Below are 23,637 nucleotides of genomic sequence, written 5' to 3'. Positions count from 1 at the left end.
TTAGCGAACGCTATGCTTGCAATCCAGAACCATGTGAAATGCAAACAGTGTCTTGGTTTAAAGTATTTGTTGCATAACAATTGCTATTGTTTCATTGGACACGGATCAGTGGTTTTGGCGGGTGTCAGTTTTTAAGACTTGGGTCTTAATTCGCCAGTGACTTTGGTGGTCGAATCAAATATTTCCGAAGGAAAAAACGTTGAGATACTTGCATGGCTGGGATATGCTCTCTTTCCTCGTTCGAAAACGAAAAAAACGTAAAAATAGAAAAATGCGTTTTTTTCGGCAGTTTCAGCTTTAAAATTTTTGAAATGCGTCCCAGTTAAAAAAGAATTTCGCGTATATTTATTCAGCAATAGCATTTTTTACCTAAATTGTTCATTTGTGATGCGTTGGAGCCATTGCACCTGGGAAAATGCGCCTTCTAAAATAGACTAAAGAGCGTGTCATAGGATTAGCATAGCACAAATATGAACGTATACGCAACGTGTCCTAAGTACCAGGTATGCACTAATCTTCTGGAAATTTGTCTGTCGTTGTCGAGCTATTAATTTGCTGGTAGAAGACAAAACAATGCAGCCAACAAGGAACGACAATCGTAATCGATGCATTTAACGGTAGCTTGTACAACGGACGACGTAACAATGCACATTGTTTGCTCAGAAGAGCCGAAACAAGCATTACGGTGTCGTCGTGTTTGCATTTGGCGTGTTTAATTGATAGCGCCATTCGCGAGTCTAAAGACGCGAAAGATAATGTTTTGCTTGCTGATGAGAGCGCCGCGATACCCGCCCGCCCTTTATTGACGTTCTGGAACGCGGTCGCTTCGGGTAGAAGATTGTGACGTAATAAAGCGCAGCGTGCTATCGCTCGACCATCACTCGTCATTCGAACGCTGTGGAGTCAAGAGCGGACGCGGGCACAGGAAATTAAGTAATTAGTACAACTAGTGACGCACTAAATATTCGTCAATGGTTATACCAGGTGTTTTATAAATGGACAACATTTAAGATGTAAGTCAGACTTATAATGGTGTTATAATGGTATACTCTATAATAGAAGATTTGTTACGTCAAAAAAGCGTTTTGAGCCTTTTTATAAAGCTGTGTAGCGTCAGTGCGCCTTTATTATTTACACGCAGCACTTGCAGAAGTAAAGCGAAGGTATTTTCGCGCTGTGGTTGACTTTGACAAGCTCGAAGTAGTTTAGAAAAACGCGTGCATAGAATGCACTAAAGATATATATCTAAAAGTGCAATTGTTGTTTACTTATGATGTCACAATATAGATTAACGTTAAGTTTTATCTTGGCAGAAGTTGTGTTAAGTTAAACATTTTGATTGCTGCTTAAACGTCATAACAGCTCAATCTACGTCACAGAAGATGTTTCGTCATACCGGTTACGTCATGTCGATACCGTTGTGGATTTGCGTCCTGGCAACAGGTAAGTTTGGTATTTAGTTTCACATTTATCCTGGCTTAAGTGATTACATCGTGCGAATGCGGTGTTTACTGACAAATGTTTTCCGCGGTTAGAGATCGGGTGTTTAAACAACCGTTTGCGGCGATTCGTATTCCGAAGTCCGGCCGATTCGCAAATATTTTTCCGATGTATGTTTTTCGAAAAGTCGCGTATTGATTTAGGTTTAAGGATATTTATAGTGTTTTATATTCTAAGTACTGGTGTTTTACTAAAAACTTTAATAACACATATGATAAAAATATTGCAGATAAAAGTTAACCGACTTGTTTTCGATTTTATCCTGTTACTACTGGCGTCAGGAATTTGCTTTACAAAATGACACGTATTTTGTCTTCGCGCTATCAAAACAATAGCCCTTTGTCGGAAGCGGTTACGTCATAAAGCGCAGCGCAATGGCGACGAAAGGCAACTCACTTCCCCGGGTCTAGATTATAGGGGTGGGCAAAGGGGGTATAAGGGGCAAATGATACAGAAGGCTTAGTGAGCCAAGCGTCGCACGATATCTTTCGAAGTGGGCATTTGGCGGAACCGAAGGCTCGAATGGTTCGTCCTTTTTAACTTTCCTTTCCCTAAGTTAATGCGTCTATGCGTGAAATAAATACAGCTCGACCACCGCTTCAAAGGCGAGTGTTTGAACACGTTTTACTGAGAGAAAATAACCAGTTTCCATTTGACCCCATAACCTTGTACATGATGCTTGATTCGGCGCGTAGAGAGACATGTTTGCGCGCTTAGTGATTTATTGGTCAACTTAACTGACACGTTCAATGTAGAATGAATATTTATTACCTTTTTATTCGCATAACATGGCAGCTGCCCTAGGTATTACAGCACATTCTGCTGAATTCGCGGTTTTAACGCAAGTTTCATCAGAAATGTTATAGCGACCTTGTAATTACGAATACATACACAAGTTATTTGCCCACACATGTGAACGCATGACATTCCACGGTCTTTGGATTGTTATTCTGACGCATTTAAATAACATTTAAGACGTAACGGAATTTTAATTGCGGATATAGTCTAGTAAATATTTTCATGCAAGATTTAAATTTTCCCACGTGCTTTCCCATTCAAATTATCAGTATAATGTACCTTTATGTAAAGCTGTATGTATGTCATTTTACCGCTAAACCACTCAAACCTGTTTTAAACTAATTCTCAGTTTGTGGTTTAAAACTATTTGGCCACAATAAGTAACGGGAGTTACCGAATCTCTCTCTTAGTTTCCCCGCAGCGTTACCCATGTTCCAGCATTTTGCTTTCATTTGAACACCTTAAAGGTTTACGCCACCGACCCTTATCGGTTAAATTCCGTGCAGGTCTTACATGCATCATGTGCGTCGTTGCGGGCGATTCGTATCGAGCAAATTTAAGATTAGATCTTCATTATTAACCCAGCAGCATACCGCAGAGCCACAGCGGTTTAACTAATATTGTTAGATAAGTTAAACTATATACACCGGTCCTGGTGTGACGGATTGAGAATTCAAACAACCTACGCTTTCTAAGCAATGAGGCAAAAAAGTTCAAATTTATAGTTGCTATCCGGTGTATATATAAACATACCCTAACCCCTGGTATGCCGAGGCTAGCGCTCCAGGGTTGGATGTCCAGTACAGTTGCTTGATTGATTGTTAAGTTCTCGATTTGATAAAGTGTTTGCCCATAACGTAGGACTCTGCGACTTTAAATTTAATCAAAGCTATGTCAGAAATAATTAAATCTAATTTTGGAAGATTTTTGTTCGTTTTTAGGCTTAGTTTAAAATCCTGCTTTTGTTATCGTTTAATTGGGAACTTTAAAGTGGAAATTATGTTCTAAAACCAGCAGGCCTTTTACTTAATCTTTCGGTTAATCTTGACTTAATGTTTTGTCTTATGTCCTTCTTATAAATTGATATTATCTAAAGTAAACTTTGCAGACGTGTTGATCCGTATAAGACAGCTCATGTGTCATCATGTCATATTGCTTTAACAAGATTAATGATCAAGCGTCGACTTAGTTATCAAAATTTATATTGACACGGACACGCCGAAGAACGCTACGGTCGCAAATCACGTTTTAATCAGAAGCTGTGACGGTTATCTAAAACAGGAAGCTTGTGGCTTTCATATGTTTGAACAGGCTAACCCATTAGTTCTTGATTAAAGACTGGATGAAACGCTTATAGTCTTAAACTGAATAATTTTCGCACCAAATGCTTTGTGTTAAAATGCCTTCCAGGTCTCAGTTCCGGTCGTTTTCAATTCATCATTGGCAAATTAACCACGTTTAAAATACTTGTCTTTATGTAATCGTTATACTTAAACTTCACTTGTGAGAAAATGTAGTTAAACTTGGGTTACATCTTATTATAAATAGAGGTAGTTTAGAAACTATCCGTATTTGTATGTTTTTTAACCACCAGCATATATTTCACAATATTTTCAAAAATCCACACTGCAAAATTCCAAATGCACACATTACATTCAAAAGTCCTTCTGCATTCTCAGCAATATAGTTCTTTCAATTGCTGGTCGACCAAACTAGGTTTAAATAAAACTCAACGTTCGAGAACACTTAACTTAAATGTGGTCTCTCTCTCGAGTTAGCGCAGGTTGACTTGTGCCAACACTTTAACGTTTTAAGTAGGATTATGCTACTTGCTTAAAAGTTCCCAGCACACTAGATCTATACTGATGTGTGAGAACCTTTTCTAATGACGTAGGGTGACGTTTTAGTTGAGTATTCCAAATTGTTTTGGTGCCCTGTCATATTTTCGTAACTACAATTCCTAGTTTTAAACTCATATAAACCTAACCGGTAGCCTTTTTTGTTAAAGCTGTTTTCGAACACTATATACGGAAAAATCCTCAGAATGCAGAATCAGATGTACCACGAGTATCTTATTCGTTCCCTTAACTCGTTTAAACCGCTTTAACCTCATCAGTGGTATATGATATTTGTACTGCAGTGTTGCGGTTATGTTTCTGTTCAACCGAATCGTTTCAAATATCACAATTTCGTTTGAAAATGTCACCGAACATTCTATGAGGTCGTAACTGTTTCTAACTTTCCCTTACCGCGCTGGAATCGAACCTTCACCCCTAGGCTTTAGCGTGCTAATAAGTTACTTGAGTTTGATTAATTTTCCTACATTCAAAATGTTTAAAAGTTTTTAATTTTCTTGAATTTTTTTTTAATTTTAGGGGCGCGTTTTCAGACTACCGCAAATTCGCAACCTAATTTATAAAAACTATGTTTAAATATAAACAGGGTTTAGGTAACCCGCCCAAAACCGCAACCTGTTAGTTTCATTATTAACCTGTATTTAAGCAACCAATTCAACGTCATCAGTACCGTGTAAACCAAACCACGGCGCCGAATCTGTTTCAAATTAACTAAGCGGCGATTAAACCGAGGAATTTAAGCGACTGTCGCCAGGATAAATTCGCAGAACATGCAGTTAGATACGGATTCCCATGGGAACTGGTGCGAACCAGTTTTCAGCGATTCAAATCCAAAATATTTTAGGTTTAGCCACCACGCTTTTTAATTGATACTTTTCCACAATTCATAGCCGGTTTTGACGACTGTCGTTTTGCGGCCGATTCCCTTCTCTTCGTCGCTGTAATTAAGTTGATCATTGTTACTGTCTAACTGTAATGGCGTAGGCACAGCTAATGTATGTTATATGCACTTCTTGCGGGGCCAGTTGGTTTAGTTGATCCTATATTGCTTAACCCCCATGCCCACAATCAACAGTAAGGGAGGAACCTTTAGATAGCTGTTCACCACCCAACCATAAACCAACGCAAAGCCATTTTCCCTCCTTTTTCTTGAGTGACGATATATACCAGCACTTTATATTGAGTTTGGAAATTTAGCTTACATAAAAACAACAACAAATTTGGTCTAAACATTAAGATTCAATCTTTGGTGTATGAATTATTTTATTTGTACTTTATTTTTATGAACATTATTCTTCACCACTTTTTATCAGCGCAAGTAATATCGGCAGATTAATACAAAGTTGTTATTTTACATAGTGGCATCATACACCTCTTCCTACCTTATTATATGAAATAAAACTCATGGTAATTATTTTTTACAGTGGTCGAATGTACTGACGATGGAAGTTCGTTTAGAGATCAATTCCTTGGGTTGCCAGGCCTTCTACACGCCGCTAGCACCGATCCAATGTAAGTTAGTTTTATAAATGGGCACGTAAGTGTCACAATCAATTTATCGTCTTAAAAATTTTACGAAGCTGCGTAATTGTCTTTAGACCTTAGTTTATTTTTTTGAGCTGGGATTCGTCATAAACAGTAACTTGTTATCTCACAGTTCAAAAGTTCATTTAAAGTTGAAATATTCGTCATAATTTCATTAAAGTTTGTCTCGAAACAAATTTAAGCGAGGTTTAAACTTTTAATATTTACTTTCATTACCACGGACCGCCATGGACGGTTTAAGCTCGTGTAATCTACATTGGTTAGAACACAGCTTAAGCCAAGCCAGTAACCGCCTTGCCCGCATTTTGCCATGTTTCCGATGTACAATTTAATTACGGACACGTTTTTATCGTTTTGTTTGATATCTTTGTTCGTAAAGTGTCTACGCTTGTCACATAATGGTTAAATTGCACCTTCGTTTTTGTGGGCGGTTTAACTACAGTGTAAAAGAACTTTAATTTAAGCTTTGACGTCATTATGTGATTTATAATCCACACGTTTCAGTTTATTGGATAAAAAACGTGACGATTTGACAGTTAGTTCTAAAGGGCCGATAAATAACAATTTCTTTTGTGTTTAACTGCCTGAAATATTTGCTTATATGTTTAATTTAATCTAAATAGCAGAACACCCAGTAATTTCCGGGCAAAAGAGGATGTTTATTAGAGAAATTAAAAACTGTTGGGGTTTGCTCTCATGCATCGTTAACTACTCACCCCGGGTCATTAGTTACCTCACAACATGCGCTTGTTACGTCACATTAGGCGGTATTGTTGTTAGTTTAAACCTACACAAACGTGACTTTGCGGGTGGAACCGGATCCCAAAATATTGAAAAATTGTTTTTTTTTCGAACTCTGAGCAACCTTCAAGTAAATGAGGCGGGAATCTTAAATAACAAACAGAAAATTCTTCGCTGCAAAAACGCGCCGACCGCGGCTGCAGTGCTTGACAATGATTCTTTTGTGTAAACAGCTGTACCAGCATTGTTCTCTCATGTTTTGATTCAATCGAATCTTCTTTTGTTCCAGATCGAACGGAGTCGCGGAAGAGACGGAAGTAGACACGAGCGACGACGGTGAGTCGGCGAATTTCCTTTTTGAGTTCAAATAGTTAATTTCCTTCGTTTTAGACCTTGCTTTGACCGCGCTGAACTTATATTAGTGGGGTGTGGTCGCTCTAATTAGACTAATAGTGGTTAGGAATGATCGTAACTAATGTCTAATTAGTCCGACTCGCGTGTCACTTTACAAAACTATTAATTTTGCAAAATTTTGATACAGAATATTTCCGTGTTGCAAAAATCTCCCTGCTTCCTATAAAACGCGTCATAATTTAATAGTATTTGCACATATAAGATATAGTGACGTCTGAATTGCTACATAAATCAAAATTCCCGCTATTCAAGCCAACATATGCGGAACACAAAACTGAGAAACGCTTTTCCGGAAAATGACACAACGGAATTTTTATAAACGTTTCAAAAGCTCTTCAGAATCGTATATCATATTTGACCTTGTGTTCAGGTTACAAATATGCCATAAAACGCACGTTTAATTTATGTACGTATGCATATCTCTAGTAGACCGTGGATAATATAGTAGGGGGGAAATGGGACACCTTTTCATCCTATTTTCTTGTCCCACCTGGTAGTAAACAAAGAACATACTAAGAATGAAACCGTTACTTTATCACTACTCTCGTAGACTGTTGTTAATTGTTTAAACCACGATCTAGATATTCAAATGTTTTATGCTAAAGGTGTCCCGTCTTCCCCCACTGTACTATATAATTTTAGAAAATGCAAAAATATTTTAGTGGTTAGTGGTTTATGTCTATCATCGTAATCAAAGTAAAGACACGTCACAATAACCCAACATTATGACGTTATAATCCCCACTGGGCGGGAACGGGTCATGAGATTAACCAATCAGCACACTGGCTGTGTTTTTAAGTTGCTATAAGCAACGGCATAAACATAATATATATTTTATATATGATGTCTGTGGTAACTTATTTGGCAGAACTATGCAAATATTTTTGTTACGGTCAGGCGAGAAATTTAATCATAAATTTCAACATACGCTTAAAATAGAGGAAAGTTCACCGCAGAACCTGTATGTGAAAATAGTGCGATCTTTTCAAGTCAAACACGCCCATGTACATTATTCTATACATAATGCTAGGCGAGACAGATCAAAATCTGTGCAAACAGTAAATATGCATAAATCAAGTTCGTATTAACACCAGCTGACGGGTTGATCGTCAAAACAAGGCTTTGATTTATCTGTGTATGGAGATATTATCCTTAAGAAAATATCAATCAAACATATACCGCCACAGGGTTCTATTCGTCATGTCATTTGTTTGCCACATATAAGTATGACCAGGGTCATGGTTTATAGAATTTCTATAGTTTCTCAGTGTAAAATGACACAATCGTCTAATGAATGTTAAAATAACTTTTCTCAAACTTTTTGCTTCGAACTGCAAAATTTCGAACCAACATTTTAAATTCCAAACAAAACGCTCAAGTTTGAAATCGGCTTACGTCGTTCAGTTGACGTGGTCCCAGAAGTTTAAGATACTCGTCCCACAGACACCCCTTACCCCTACAGTCGGTGTCTTTGATCACCCTAGGAGTGAGCGCACCTGTAGGGGACTTGCACTTTTCGATAGATAACCCCCTTAAGCCCCATTTTCAGTCAGCACTACTCGTGCCCCTCCAACCCCATTAGTTGGTGTTGTCTTAGCGCATTGTGATGCGCCACTCACGTCACTATGAGCATTGACACGTCATTTACTTTGAATCGCTCCAATTCGTCCAGACGCGGTGACGTAGCGATTGTTGCAGAAGACCTACGTCACAATAACAGACAAACACACTTTTTTCGAGAACTATTCCTTTGTTTTTCCCGCCTTTTCCAATCACGTGGTTTTAAAATCGCAAAATGATTCGTCACCGCGTTATCGTGTTTGGCCGCCATTAATCGCGCTGCAAGAGCGTTGACGTCTTTCGCTTGTGATGTCACAATAGCGAGTGACGAAACACAGAACTTGTACATCAAGCTGAAGTTTAACGAAAAATCTAAAAAAATCTTAAATTTTAACTAAGACATGTTTATTCCTGTTCGATTTTTAAACTGTAGTAACCCAAATATGCTGCGTCTAATTGCAATCACCGATATTTTAAAATTTCGAACTTGACACAGCTTCTAAACTTTTTCGAAATTATGTATTTTTGGTGAAAGTTTCAAAGTTTAAGAAACCATGTTGCATTTACTAAATTATAAATCCTTAACGCTCATTGAAGTCATCAGAATAACTTTCTTATCTTGCAGAAATGGAGTCCTCACTTCGTATCGCTTCCCGCATGCGTAGTTTAAACGCTGTATCCGGTGATAATGTGAACTTCAAATGCAAAGTCGCTTCTGCATCTCAGACCAATCTTACATTCACTTGGTAAGTTTTAAAACAATCCCAGTTTGTTGGTTTTTGGTTCTAAACCCTGATTATTACTTAAGTATTTTAAAAACGTTAAAAATTCTCGTAGTAATAACAGTCGATAACCACTTTCTAAAACCAGCTGGTTGTCGGCGTTTTTTGGCATGCAGCAGGTTTTTTCGGCACCAACATCTGCGTAAGGTGCTGGGACAGTTAGTAAACTGTTTAGTCAAAATAAAGATAGTTGTATTAACAAACCACAATCTTCGTAACAGTTTTGTCGCTCGTTCATTATCCTGTTACACGCGCCTCGCGCATAATCGGATTAGATTAAATGTTTGCTTCAAATAACCATACCAAGTGACGTCATTTGATTGACAGCTGAACGCCAAACACTCACGGCAAGATTACATGTAGAAAAAGGACATTTTAACCCAATATATTTATCATATAACTATTCAATGGCCGCTAAACAAATGACTCATAGCGTAATGTTTACTTTAACGCGTATTGACAATTTAATGTATTGCCATTATGACTTCAAATTGACACGAAATCAATTGGAATCTACCAAGTCCATTTTTGTCCGTCGAAATCTTTGAAAATTAGATTCGAAATGATGCGCACATTCGTCATTCAGAATTAGGGAGTTCGGTATTGGTTTCTCGGCATTCTTACATTTCTAGATGCTCCTGTTGGGGGTGTTATTAGATAAATGGCCAACAATGACAGGTTAAAAGCCTTTGAAGGAGTTGCTTCGGCGTACTACACCATGGGTGGCGTTTCGTTTTGTTCATTAGATTGCATTATTTTGGTTAATGTGGCTACTGATCTAATTTGTTGAGAAGTTTTGTAATTTTTCATAAATGTCTAAAGAGCTTTAAAATATTACGTCATGGTTGAATTAATTTAGGGCGCTACGTCAGTCACGCTTGAATACGGATGTGTTTTGATGGTTAAAACCTTGAGTTTGTCGCATTATTGGAAGGAATTAAATTGGACCAAAATAGCAACAGTACGAAAGGTGTGTCTTGCTTAATAAAGTTCGGCCCTGTCGCGTTTTGGGCGGTATAGCGTGCGATTAAGCCCCCGGTATGCCCCGTTGTCAAGTATCTATCTCGGTCATGGCCGTCACGGGTTATCGGTAAAATGGGCACGTCAGTGTTACCTAAACCACATTGTTGTTTCTACGAATTATCCGATGATTGCTGTTATGATGCACCTTAAGTGCTAGCATCTTTGCAGTTAACAGATATACCTGTTATAAGTAGTTACCGCATCGGCAACTCAGCTCTCCTAATATGTATTAAAACTCGCACCTAATCCCACGTAGCCTGCCTGTCTGTACCGTCTGTACAAAACAGCCCCTAACATATAGTTATCATAATTTTTGTCTTAGACTGGATTCAAACGAATTTTTTTAACGCAACAGTTGTATAGAAGAAACAGAATACAACTCCTATCTTCAAAGTATTTGTTTCAGTTCAAAGTTCGCTATCAAGCCTCGTTAAGCTTCCATTAAGCACAGCAGGATACTTTTCGAAATTATCCTCGTTTCGCCATCATTTATTAAATATTCCCATGGGCATACGAACCCGGAAGCTTTGAGTTAAACTTCCCACAATCGAAATAACATTCAAAATTACAGTTGATTTAAAACTTGTATTTTGACTAACAGCTCCACCCTAAATCCCTACACGGTATCATTACGTAATGATAGCAATTTCGTGACTTCTCCACGTCATACGAAATAAATAACTATCATTGTTACGGAAAAGTTACATGGTGTTTATAGATCAAAGTGAACAAAATACACATTGTACTTCCTAATACCTAACCATTTAAGTTCATGCGAGTTTGTATAGCCTACCGATTACGATAAACAGTTACTTAACAACTCGTATTATTAAGGTACAAAGAAGACCTTCTCATTGACCCTGCTTATGACGAAAGAGTGAACATTGTTAAGCGCAAATGGGGTTCACGCATGCGCATTAAAGAGGTGTTTACATCGGATTCGGGACTATACAGATGTGAAGCATCAGACGGCATCAGTCGCGTACAAACTTCTGCACACTTAAAAGTATCCTTCCGTAAGTATATCTGATATATGATTTTATTTTTTAATCATGAGTTATATTTATTCCTTGGAAAAAAGTTGTATTGCGAGTTGCTTATACAGTTTTTTATTTGATATAAAGTATTTTAATATTTCTATTATTTTAATTCCTTGCATTTTAATATAAACACGAAAATTATCCAAAGTTTCATAAAAAATTGTTTTTTTCTGCAAATAACTTTTATTAAATTCCGCGATTGTCGCTTTTTCCGCTCGCACTCTTCGACACAGGGGTACTTGACAGAAGTGGTAACCCCTTGAGCCCCCTAACCGGATACAACAACCCCCCAATCTTTTATCGCGTGTCTCCCAATTGTAACCCCCTAACCCCCAACTCTCGACACCCAAGTGGGTAAAAAATCAAAACAGGGATAAATATAACACAGATCTAGAAATATAAACGTTCTTTGTTAGTTGCCTGCATTTAACCGCTAAAACAGCTTGATATTTGAGGCACCTTCAGTAAAATGGCTAAAAAGATATAGTCCAATGTTTTTGTCGGTTACGTATTTCGTGGCACTTGATTATTTCATTCTAAGATCTTTATAAAACCGTTAGCTTCTTTCATTTTTGCTACAAAGCGGGAATCCCACAAAAGTCAGGACTTCTAAATATAGCAAAGTTTCTCAGCTGTAGCCGTTAATTAAACGTAATTAAGAAACATTTTAAAATTTCCGGATTCAAACAAAAAGTACAAAACTTTGGTACAATAACTGGTGTTAAAATGAATCATCAATAATTACAACTTATTTTGTTCCAAATACGATTTATTCAATGAATATCCTACTATTGCAGCAAATTAGTGTCAAAATTTTCGCAACTAAATGTTAAGCCCATATTTATTTTTGAATCATAAAAATTTCAAGTAAAATATTTACGAAAAGTTCCCAAATACGTCAGTATGACGTTTTAGGACTATTTTCAAGAGTAAATTCTATTTTGTCGGTTTTCCCACAACGGGAGTTCTAAACGCAAGTATTCAATGGCGCCACGGTGAATTCAGTTGATCTTATACCAGCTTGATCTAATCCCACTCGCTTTTATTTTCAAAGTGGATTGACTTTTTAAAACCCTAGTATCGTATTTAGAACAAATACACTACCGGATTAAGGGCGACTACTTAATGCTAGAATAAGCTTTTAATATATTTCTATGTTTTTATCCGTTTAGGGAAACCACCGCCCCCTGGTAAAAACGAAAAGCCAAAAATGTGAGTAGACTGATTTGCACATGGAAAAATTTGCATATTTTGATATATACTTTGTTAATTTGTAAACGGACACGAGGAGTATGAAACAGAACACCCGTGTTACACCGACTGTATTCCAAGACAATAGGTACAATCTAACCATTTATTCAATTATTTTTTAGTGACTACTTCGCTGGTAAATGTGAAAAATACACGGGTGTTGCATGCGCTGAGTTCCTTAATGGTGTGGATATCTATGTTGAAGCATTCGTTCCTCAATCTCTTATGGAATCCCAAATAACAACTGCCCTCACACAAATATGTAAGTGATAATATACATATAATAATGTCAATATAGTTACTATTCTGCATGTATACAACGTCGAAAAGCGAGAAGACCATCTGTAACTAGTATTTAACCCAATAGATCTTTAACACCTACAAGCCCCAAAACAACCTTTTTCTTTACCTTTTTTTACAAACCATTGTTTTTCTCGCAAATTTCCCTCAAAATGTCAATCTCCGCACTGATACCACCGAACCACCCCTTTGTGTGCAATACAAGCTTTAGGTTAAAGGTTGAAGCTGAAAAATCAAACCAGTAACATCTGCTTTCCTTTGCGGAAACTGTAACAACATCTGCTCTTATAACCAATCATAAACGGGTTATATTACATGTGACTGACTTAAGTCTTAAAGTACACGTTCAAGTAATATGCAGCTCAACATTATGACATATGGCGAACATAACAATTGTGTTTGTGGTCGCAACAACACGATTTGTTTCCCCTCCATCCATGGTTGTTAGGCGCTCCCCGTATTTTGCCAGCGAGCATCCGGTTCCAAGCTTTGATCGTATCTGTTTTAATTAACTCCAACGATAGAGTGCAAGTCTTGTATCGTGGGGGGATCAATGTTGTTGCAACAACTTATGTTTGTATCGGGTCTATCTCGGCCTTCCATGCGGTCTATATTCTCAATACTAATCACCGCATTTTGACATGAGGTGCTGTAGATAAAGACACCAAACTGAGCCATGCTAAGTACCGTATCACGTGCGGAAATTTAGGTTTACTTTTGCGGCAAGAAAGTTTATTTAGAAGTTTAAAAATTGAGTCAACGAGCGCAATACATAGAGAATATAGGCATTTATAAAATTTGGGCATTTCATACCGTTCCAAGAAAAGACAATAAAACAATCAATCACACAAACGCGGTAACTCATGAACGACCATGTATAACAAAATACTTGTATTTTTTCCGACCACTTTAAAAAAAACATATCAATTTTTAAAATAAAAAAAACGGGACACGAAATTTATAGCGAACTAGTTTTACATGGATACAATTAAACATTTCTAATATTAATTTAATTACAGCGGACACCAGACACGTATCAGAGAAATGCCAGAAGTTTGCTGTTCCCGCGTTTTGTTATTTCGTGTTCCGTCCCTGCCACCATAACGCTACAGGGGACCTAGTAAAAGGAGACGGGTTATGCCAAGAAGATTGTAATACCCTCAAGCATGATATCTGCCATGAGGAATACGTACAACGCGCACAGCATCCGTTTATGAAGGTATAATAAAACTGGTATTATAATTGTTTATATAAATGCTAAATCGTGTCGTTTCAGCTAATAACTTTTTGTTTACGATTTTTTTGTTAAAACATAGACGTTGCCACTTTAATTGCTCTTATTCCATTTATCAAGTTCAAATGAAATATAGCTCAAAAAAACATTTCCATCGGCACTTAAAAAGAAGCACTCAAAGGTGGTATTACGTAAAACGAGAGTATTGGGGTTGTGAAAGTACCTAAATAAATTGTCGTTTCTTTTACTTAACCAATTTAAACTTTTCATCTCTAGCAACTATTCGACACTGCAAAATGCTCCATTCTGAAGTCTTCGCAGTCATCCGAATGCACAAGTGTCGGACTCCCACAAGCTAGTGAAGATGATTGCTACAATGACGATGGGTCAGAATACACGGGAAGAACGAACATCGCAGAAACTGGGGAACTGTGCAAGTCATGGCCGGCACACATGACCGACAAGGTGTGTGTCTGAATATATCCAACTATTGGGCACGTAATTGGGTTTATATCAATGGGTACTAATTTTTTTTTTGCACAATTTCTCCAAGCTTTCGAAGTAAAACGCATTTTTTTATTGTAATCTTTGTTAAATGATAAAGCTTTGAATGTTTTTTCATAACCTAACAAAATTTAAAGATAGATCGACTAGCGTTTTGTTAGCTGGACATACTTTATATGTTTCATCACAAACAGAAATTCGTTGGTGGAAATAACTTTTGTCGCAACCCCGGTCACGGGATGAGCCAACCCTGGTGTTTTGTTGACGAACAAAGAACTGAGAAAAAAGTTTGCAAAATCTCCAAATGCTGTAAGTAGTGATTAATTCTTGAAGTAGGTATTTTGCAGTAAGACATCAACACACATCTGAAATATGTCTTGTAACTGGTATAACTTTAGTACGAAATCAGTTAGTCGAAATAAACTTATAACTGAAAATGCTGTATGTGTTTAAAACTGTCGTTTTCCTGTCTTTTTATCGCGCATGTGCTTATCCTATATAATCATTACTCAAAAAATAAACTTAAACTCATTTGGATAATACATAATGTATACTCGTGTATTGTTTCAGCATCCACAAACATTTTGTTCATCGCCCTTCCGTGTGGGTGTGCGTTAATCGTCATCGTTGCTATTAGCCTGTACTGCATTTGCTGCCGAAGAAAACCATCCAATCAGAGCACACCATCTCAGTCTAAAGTTCCGCTACTGTCCAATCAGGTTAGTAGTAAACGTGTGGCTCAAGTTTGAAAAAAGCGACAACTTTGACACGAGTGTGTTTTGTCGTAGGACCTCACCCACATAGAATAGCCATATTTTGTTTTATAACGACCCGCTTTCTCTCATCATAAGCTTTGGTCTCCATTTTCGTCCCTTTTCTCTGATGTTTTAATTTCCATCACGACCCCCATTCACTTTCATTACACCGTGCCGTCTGCCATGTGTTGAAACCAAGGCTTTACCAGTTCCTGTGCAAATAATACGTATCCAGTTTATCAAAAGAAAAGCTACCGAACATTTTATTGTGTTATTTCAAAAAACACGTCGAAAGCGTCTAAGGGTTTTGGCTTTCCGAATATTCTAATCAAGATATAACAATAAAAGAACTGGTATTAACAAAACGACGTTCGTTACACTTCATAAATGGTTAATAAATATTCATTGAAAACTATCAGTTGAACGACATGGACTTAAAACGGCATGTTTTCGTATATGCCAATTCCCCATACATATTTACAAGTAAATACTTGCGTAATAACCGAAAATCCCATTCCAACCCACGCATTATACAGCTTTAATAACCTCGTGTTCCCACCCACAGATTAAAGTTCACCAAGTCCAATCTTCTTCCATTCGTTTCGAAACAAACATCGGTCACGGTTTATTTGGCCCTGTGTTCAAAGCCCGTCTCACCAACGAAGCAAATTTCGCGAACGGATATCCGGTAAGTGTGACGTAACAAACGCCCAAGACGTTCCGAGAACTTCAAATAGTTAGGAAGCAGCTTTATTACGTCACAGTTACATCAAAGTAGTTTTTGTTGCGAAACCGAACCAGTTGTTAACACAGGCAGTGACCATTACACTTAAGTCCAATATAATTAGGGGATTCTTAGCCCAATTCGCTGGCCTTTTACCCTTAAATGAACATAGTAGGAACAGATTGAAGGCAACTCTTACTTGTTTAGAAATTGGTTCTCAAAACATGTCAATCAAATCCAAGCTGCTATTTATTCAGTAATCGAAAACTCGCTTGCAGTTCGGCTTTACTTCGAAAGCACAAGGACTGTCCTAATCCCCCAAAATTTCCGTCAACGGTAACTTGTTATAGTTTTGTTCTCGGGTTACTGACGGTCATAAGTTCACGGATTATTCTATCGCTAACAACAACAACACAATTTCGTTTTTTACCCAGCAGAATGATGGATGGTTTGGGTTAGCTAATTGTCTTATTACCTCCGGTATTTTGCGGGTTTTTGGACTCTAACTTCGTTTTAAAACTTCGCCCCTTTCGATCGCTTTATGCTTTGAGAATGTTAATCAGAACAGAAAACTCCGACCGCTCGTTAAGTGTTGAGAGTGTACACAAAATTGCGTTAATAGAAGTTCGTTTTGTGTGGCAAGTTTCTCCGACCTGTGCTTAAAAGTTATTTTAATTACTCTGAAGTATAAAACACAATGACGTAGTCAAGGCGAAGTCTTTGGCTTTAATTCGTTAAAAGCTTTTACTTTACAACATTGACGAAAAATCTTGAGAAAAAAACTTATTTTAAGTTAAAAGCCACTCAGTCAAAATCACTAGTACTGGAAAATTTCCAAGCCAGCTTCGTAGAATGATATACTGTAACTCCCTAACCCCTGTCGTCCCTTAAAAGGATGTGCACGCTCGCCGATGTTTTAACTACTATAAACATATAAACATTGCGTTGTTACAGTAGGTTAAGGTAACATACTGGTTCATGGTTCAATCTATACATTATGTGCCAACGAAACTCGTGTTTTACTCCATAGTACTATACAATCAAAATCGTTTATATTTTCCCTTACGAAAGAAAATACATATTAATGCCAAATTACAATTACACAGACTTAACAGAAAGTTACAGGCCACAAACACGCGTTAGATAAAAATATATGTATAGTCTACTTTTCGATAAAAATCTTATCAACTTATAAAATCACCGTTACACCGACTTCGAAAAGAATTTTCTCAAAAACAAAACCTTAATTGTAATTTTAACTCATTTGAATTCGATCCTTTGCGAATATTAAACTTCGAATCACGGAAACCAAGAATACAGGGTATGTCTTATCAGATAAGAGACACCCGCATGTCCACAACCCGTGCCTATCTCCGACATCGTTGTATTAGATCGGATAACATCTAAGACAGTCTCCGTGTATTGTTTGTATCGGTAGATAAAATAGCTGGCTTCTCGTAGACTCGCTCTACTTCATATTTAGCTCATTAACACTGTTTCTTTATTATTTAACAAACCTTATCGTAAATATTTAAAATTCTAAGATATTAAAAGTATATTAGGTTATCTTTCGGATTTTAAGTTAATTAAAGTAATATTCGTTTTGGGTTGTTTTTGGACCGATTTAAAGCATAAGAATTCGCAATATTACCAAGCGCGCATGGCAGGGCAACTCAGATTTATCATATAAGTGTTTTGTTTTAAAGGCACATTTAACCTTGAAAGTTAAAGTCTGAATAATTTTGTATTTAATAAATTAATCAACCAATTAACTTTCAGGTTGCAATCAAATCCCTGCAGGAAAACTACACGCAATCTCACTTGGAAGTTTTCAACAAAGAACTGGAATTGTTCTCAGCTATTGATCATCAAAATGTCGCTTGCTTGAAGGTAAAAAAAAATTTAACAACACTTAAAAACGTAGAAAATTCCTAAACCATATATTTTATTCTACACAGATGTGTTGTATAACCACACGTATATAAATTTAGCTTTATATAGCGGGTTCTTCAGTTTGGCACACACGTAACTTTTTCCATATTTGCGAAAGCGACAGGCTTCACTATTTGGTGTTGTCTATAGGGGTAGCACCCTGGGTGTTGGGGTGAGTGGCCAACTCTAGCCTAAATCCCAGGTCCCAGATGTGCCTTACCGTATGTAGGACTTCACCCATAGAGAACAGAACAATACAAATATATACAAAAGAACGTTTCTATACATTCACAAACACCTGCAGTGCCACAAAGTTAGACCTTTTGTCCAAAGGTTTCTCTTTGTTTGTGTTGACTTAACTTGCGTATTGCCTTTTCGCGGTCACGATTCTTAAATTTTTCACACAGTCGTTGGCCAATTCGACTCAGTAAATTATAAACAGTTTCGCGACGTGTCAGCGTATCTGAGCTTGTTATGTCATAATAACACGACGTAATTCTCGTGTTACGACAAAAAGTTTATAAGATGTTTATGTTTGTTTACACCCACGTCATAATACAGATTCACAGTTATACTATGACACGATAATCCGTACTATGCGGTTTATAAGCAAACGGCTGAATAAGTAGTTTTGAACTAAATCACTAAGACTAACCTAACCACAAGTTAAACCGCAATTGTAACCAAGTATTAAACTACTGCTTCGGATAATCCGCTTAACTTATCTCTGCTTATATGGTCGGGGCAACACAGCATTAATCGCTACCATATTCGTCGAAATTATCGCATTTCCACATTTTCCCTTCAAACTTGTTTCCCGTATAAATGCTAATAGAAATGTAATTCACATCATAAATATTTATGTTTAAAGTAATTTAGTAACTTGCAAAAGGCCTCGCTTTTGTATTGATTTGTATCATTACATTTTCCCCGCTGTGACGTCACCAGCATGACGTCACAGCACGGATCGTGTAACGCAATCCCTTTGTTAATGAACCTATATGACCTTGTGGTTTAGTTTGAATCTTTTTGTGTGTTTGTAGGCGGTAGCGATGCACCCGAAATGTTTAGTGTTCGAACACAGCGACCTGCCGACTCTGCAAGATCAACTCACGATGCAGTCACCCGCGAATGACGTCACCAAGCCACCGATCGATAACAATGCGAGTCACGCGAACTTCGTCGGCATGGCAGCTCAAGTAAGTAACTCTAAACGCAGGTGGACATATATAGCAGGCACCTGTACTGTACAAGCAGTGCCTTGTTTGAATGAAGACCCCACATCGACAAATACACAATCGTCCCACTTAGTGTACAGCAGCTTCGACGCTAATCTGTGCATGGCGTATAACAACTATGACGTAACAATCTACTTTACCCCACAGGTCGCTGCGGGCATGGAATACCTCAGCAGTAAAAACTTTGTACACCGAGATATCGCGTCAAGAAACATTCTAATGTTCAATGATGGAACTTTGAAGATATGTAACCTTGGTATTATCATGGAGTCGAATGCATCAAGTTATTACACACCACCACAGAGTCACCATATGTTTCCAATCAGGTAAGTTGCTTTATTGTTACGTGGTATACATCATGCTCGCTATCAAGGTAAAGCATGCTTTTTCTTAGACACCCGACACTTGGTGTATTCGTCATATTCATACACCCTACGTTCACTATCGAGTTATAAAATGCCTGTCTTCGTATACATGGACAGAAAAATAGATGTTAAAACTTATACATTAACAGATGGATGGCCCCGGAATCTATTCACAGTTGGCAGTTTTCTGACAAGTCTGCAGTTTGGTCGTTTGGAGTTCTTCTGTGGGAAATTTTCAGCTATGGATTGCAACCTTACTGTGGATACAGCAACCATGAGGTAAGTTCTATTGAAATTTATCTTCGTACATTCTAAACTAGCGGCAATCATGGCCGAAATTCCATGGCGTGCCATGCTGCAGGACTTTACCCATGCAGAGTAGAATAGATTATAAACTTTAATCTCATGCAGGTGTTGGATATGATCAGTCGTCGACAGTTGCTTACATGTCCTGACCAGTGTCCAGCCAAAGTATATTCACTCATGCATGAATGTTGGTGTGCACAACCAAACCAAAGACCATCCTTTACCGTAAGTATTCTTTCTATACAAATGTCCTTTAAAAATGACACAGTTATCGCCATCAAATGCATCAAATACAATCGGTTTAATAAATACTGCTATTTTAACCCCCCCCCCATATTTAAACATTTTCATTCATATCTTAGGAAATCCTGATGAAACTGAACGGTTGGAAAACACCCCAGGTCGATTTGCCGATAAAGAACGTTCAAATGATTTCTAGGTAAGATGACGTAATAAACTAGTGATGTCATACGGATAATAATTCCTACATAAAGTCCATACTAAAAAATAAAAACTATTTTCATTTCTTGTTATGAGTTTCACTAAATGACTTTCACCAAACTTCACTGCTTTGATAGTGTGACGTCATTAATTTTACTAAACTGCGTCATTATTTTGTCAGTGTGACGTCACCATCCCCACCACCTGAGTACACAACCCTTCCCACCGGAACAAACGCTCCCTGGAAGAGTCATCCCGTCTCTTCATCTGAGAGATCTTATCCATCATCCAGTGATCGACGTTTCAACCCCAGTGACGTCAGCAGTCGTGCGTCATCAAGGGACGAGTACCACCCGGTACATCCCCAACATCGATACTACCCCATTGACGTCATTTCGGGTTCGACTGACGTCACAAACGTTCCTGAGTCTTATGACGCGGTGCTTCCCCAGGAACACAGAGATTTCGAGACATATGACGTCGTCGCTCGTCGCGATGCAAACCAGACCACGTGATCGCTTTTCACTGACACCTAGCGGTTGTATATTCGTCAGAAGTTCATATATAGCGAAGATTCGAGAACTCGCAAAGAACAATGGACAACAACGCCAATTGTTTCTAATGATAAGAAACGCTATTTCATTATTATATCCATCGTCGTATCTCGAGGTACAAACCTACTGCCCGCCCCCGCCATACAAATCCTATCTCTTTCTCATATTTTCTTCACCTTCTTATTTATCACCTTATCCTCGTTTGGTGCGTTATGTACAAAGGGGCTGCTGTAGTGTATTAAGGTGTCTGCCTTCTCTATCTAAGCGTCGATGATGTTTTGTTGTATTCGTGTAGCATGTCTTGTTCGTATATAAAGTAGCCCAACAAATTTTGAGTCGATGATGTTTTTAGACTTTAAAGCCTGCAATGTTATTTTATAATACATCAGGGTCATATGGGATGTATGTACTTGACAATTACCCGCTGGTACTGGATTCGAACCTTAGTGTTTATAACTCTTATAATTACGCGTCTTTACATTTGCGTTATAATTGCAAAACACGCGGAGTAACAACTATAATTGAAAACCACCTAACTGTATGAGGTTTATAATTGTTCAAATTGCATACACTGCATATTTCCTCCTCTTCCCAAAGTGAGTATACTCTAACGTTGTATAAAGTGGCAAAGACCGCCCAAGTTGGTGCCGCACGCTTCCAGCCATCAGCATTGCATTGAAATTCCGGGCCAAAATTTTATTGCCTCATTAACTGAACCTGTCGTCGTGTGCCTGGTGACGTCATTAAGTGGAAAACACACGAGTGAGGTGCCAAGCGTGGATAGGTGTGAGAATAAAGATTAGTTGAAAGACGAGAATTAATTATTACCGACTCAAACTTGCGTTAAAGTTTGTATGCTTGCCGTTACCAAGTCTGACAGAGAAATACAGGGTGTATAATGTTATGTGTATAAAGGTATAATTTTGGTTTATGTATTTGAGGGTATTGGTTGAACTTAAATTGAAGTTTAGAGCAGTTTCAATCCGCTGCGTTTAGCAAGTCAGAGAGACTGTTAGTAGCAAAGAGGCTTGCTGTTAATAACTGTGATATGTTTTGTGCTATAATTAATTAGGTGGCCTAAGTTTTGTTGTATACATGTATTGAGAATGAGCATTAGCACTTCGAGTATAGGTCATGTGTATATGGGGACGTTTACGTTATAAACACATAATGTGGTACAGTGTATATATAAGAGGACAGCCTTGTCTGAAAGAAGACATTCGGCAGTGCGCATAAGGTGTGAATTCGTCGTATATCATGTGTAACAGGATATACACGTGTAACTTGTACCAAAGTAAACAGACAACCAATATTAGGTGACTAGTTTGTATTTACAACGGCGCCATAGTGGGAGTCTTTAAGTTGTTCTTTCCTGTATAATGTTTCTATGGCCCGCGTGGAATTGACGGGTTTAGTTTCGGCTGTTTGGGAAATCTCACCGAATACACAAGAATGTTTCGCGTAGGGGTTTCGCTTCTGTTTAGCAAAGCTGATATGAGTAACATAAGTCGTGATCTAAATAGACAGTGCGGAATAAGTTCGTGAAAACAATCACAACAACGATTTCTGATGCGAACGACAGATTTTTTTAGACTGGGTATTTTTGGCTTATATTGTTTCAACGGGCAGGAAAGGCAATGCTTGAACTTGACATCGGGCTCATGACCTTTTACAAGGTAACACACAAGTGTTTCCGAGTGAAAAATTTCACTGGGGCAACACTGGAAAAAAGTTTGGCACAGCTGTAAAAATTTTAGTTAAATCGAAAATATTTTAACCGTGCAACCTCGATACCAATGACAAGTAGTGACGTGTCAAATGACAGAACAACCTATTCTCCATAACCGCAAGTTCATCGTAAGGTCTTGTGGGTACAGACCACCCGTACCCTCACCCAAAGAACCCAGGCACGCAACCAATGTCACTAAACTCGTAAACAGGACACGTGAAATATTTTAAGCAGGAGACGCCGCGAATATTTTACGAAATTTTGAAACTTTTGCCCTGGTTTGTGACAAAAAAAAGGGGAGGGGGGAATTATACTAAACGACGTGTATTTGGGAAAATACTTCGCGTAAACTGATATGCTTTAGCGTTCGTAACGTTTTGATCTTCTATAATTCACGCTTCGGTTGTAAGACATAGTTTATAGCGTCGTAAATATGTTCATTGTATTGTTGTGGGCGGGATTGAATTTTTTTAACAGGTCGTAAAATTTGGCATCAAAAGTATTATATTGTCTATCTCGAGATGGCACGCTTATGTATTTTGCATGTACGACAGGTTAAACCTGAATTATATACTGATTAAATTGAAATGTTCATGAAACAACTACCATTCACGATTTTTTTACTTGTCACCAACTGTTAGGTACGTATAAAGATAAATAGACAAGACAAATGGAAACAATTACAAGTACGTATTAATAGCATCGAAATAGTCGATGCTATTTATTTCCAGCTGCATTTTGGCAGCTTTTACGTCACTAACTCTACTATGACGTCACGCTAACTTAAGTTTACGTTTCCGCAGCGAAAACTTTCGCTTTGATGCCGCATCACGCAAGGCTAATCACGCATAACGCAGTGCCGGGTTTTGAGTTAGCAGTACAGCCTGCCAGGCACGTTTGCCTCCAACACCGCCACACCTGCATTGAGTAGAGAATGCTTGAAGCACATCTTAAGCGCTTTTGACATAATAACCCCCTTTCGTGACAAAAAAATGCATTTTATCTCTAGTTTTTTTGTATAGTAGTGTAGGGTAAGGTGGGACAC

General features: G+C 37.9%; 1 protein-coding gene across 1 annotated transcript; it reads left to right on the top strand.

The window, feature by feature from the left end:
* The first annotated feature begins 991 nt into the window (after positions 1-991).
* Positions 992-21,192, top strand: LOC149732450 (tyrosine-protein kinase transmembrane receptor ROR2-like). Its single transcript, XM_089882385.1, has 20 exons — positions 992-1,013; positions 1,314-1,443; positions 5,579-5,666; positions 6,730-6,776; positions 9,040-9,160; positions 11,054-11,235; positions 12,432-12,471; positions 12,633-12,772; positions 13,830-14,029; positions 14,321-14,509; positions 14,743-14,857; positions 15,119-15,267; positions 15,869-15,991; positions 17,807-17,917; positions 19,003-19,158; positions 19,345-19,523; positions 19,712-19,841; positions 19,974-20,093; positions 20,231-20,307; positions 20,491-21,192. The coding sequence occupies exons 2-20, from the start codon at positions 1,383-1,385 to the stop codon at positions 20,822-20,824; spliced, it is 2,562 nt and encodes an 853-aa protein (XP_089738511.1). The 5' UTR covers positions 992-1,013; positions 1,314-1,382; the 3' UTR covers positions 20,825-21,192.
* The last annotated feature ends 2,445 nt before the right edge of the window (positions 21,193-23,637 follow it).

The sequence above is a fragment of the Ciona robusta genome, chromosome 8 (genome assembly GCF_009617815.1).
Source record: "Ciona robusta chromosome 8, ASM961781v2".
In the NCBI taxonomy this organism is placed as follows: domain Eukaryota; kingdom Metazoa; phylum Chordata; class Ascidiacea; order Phlebobranchia; family Cionidae; genus Ciona; species Ciona robusta.
Note: the sequence above shows the minus strand (reverse complement) of the source record. Positions and strands in the feature narration are given on the sequence as shown.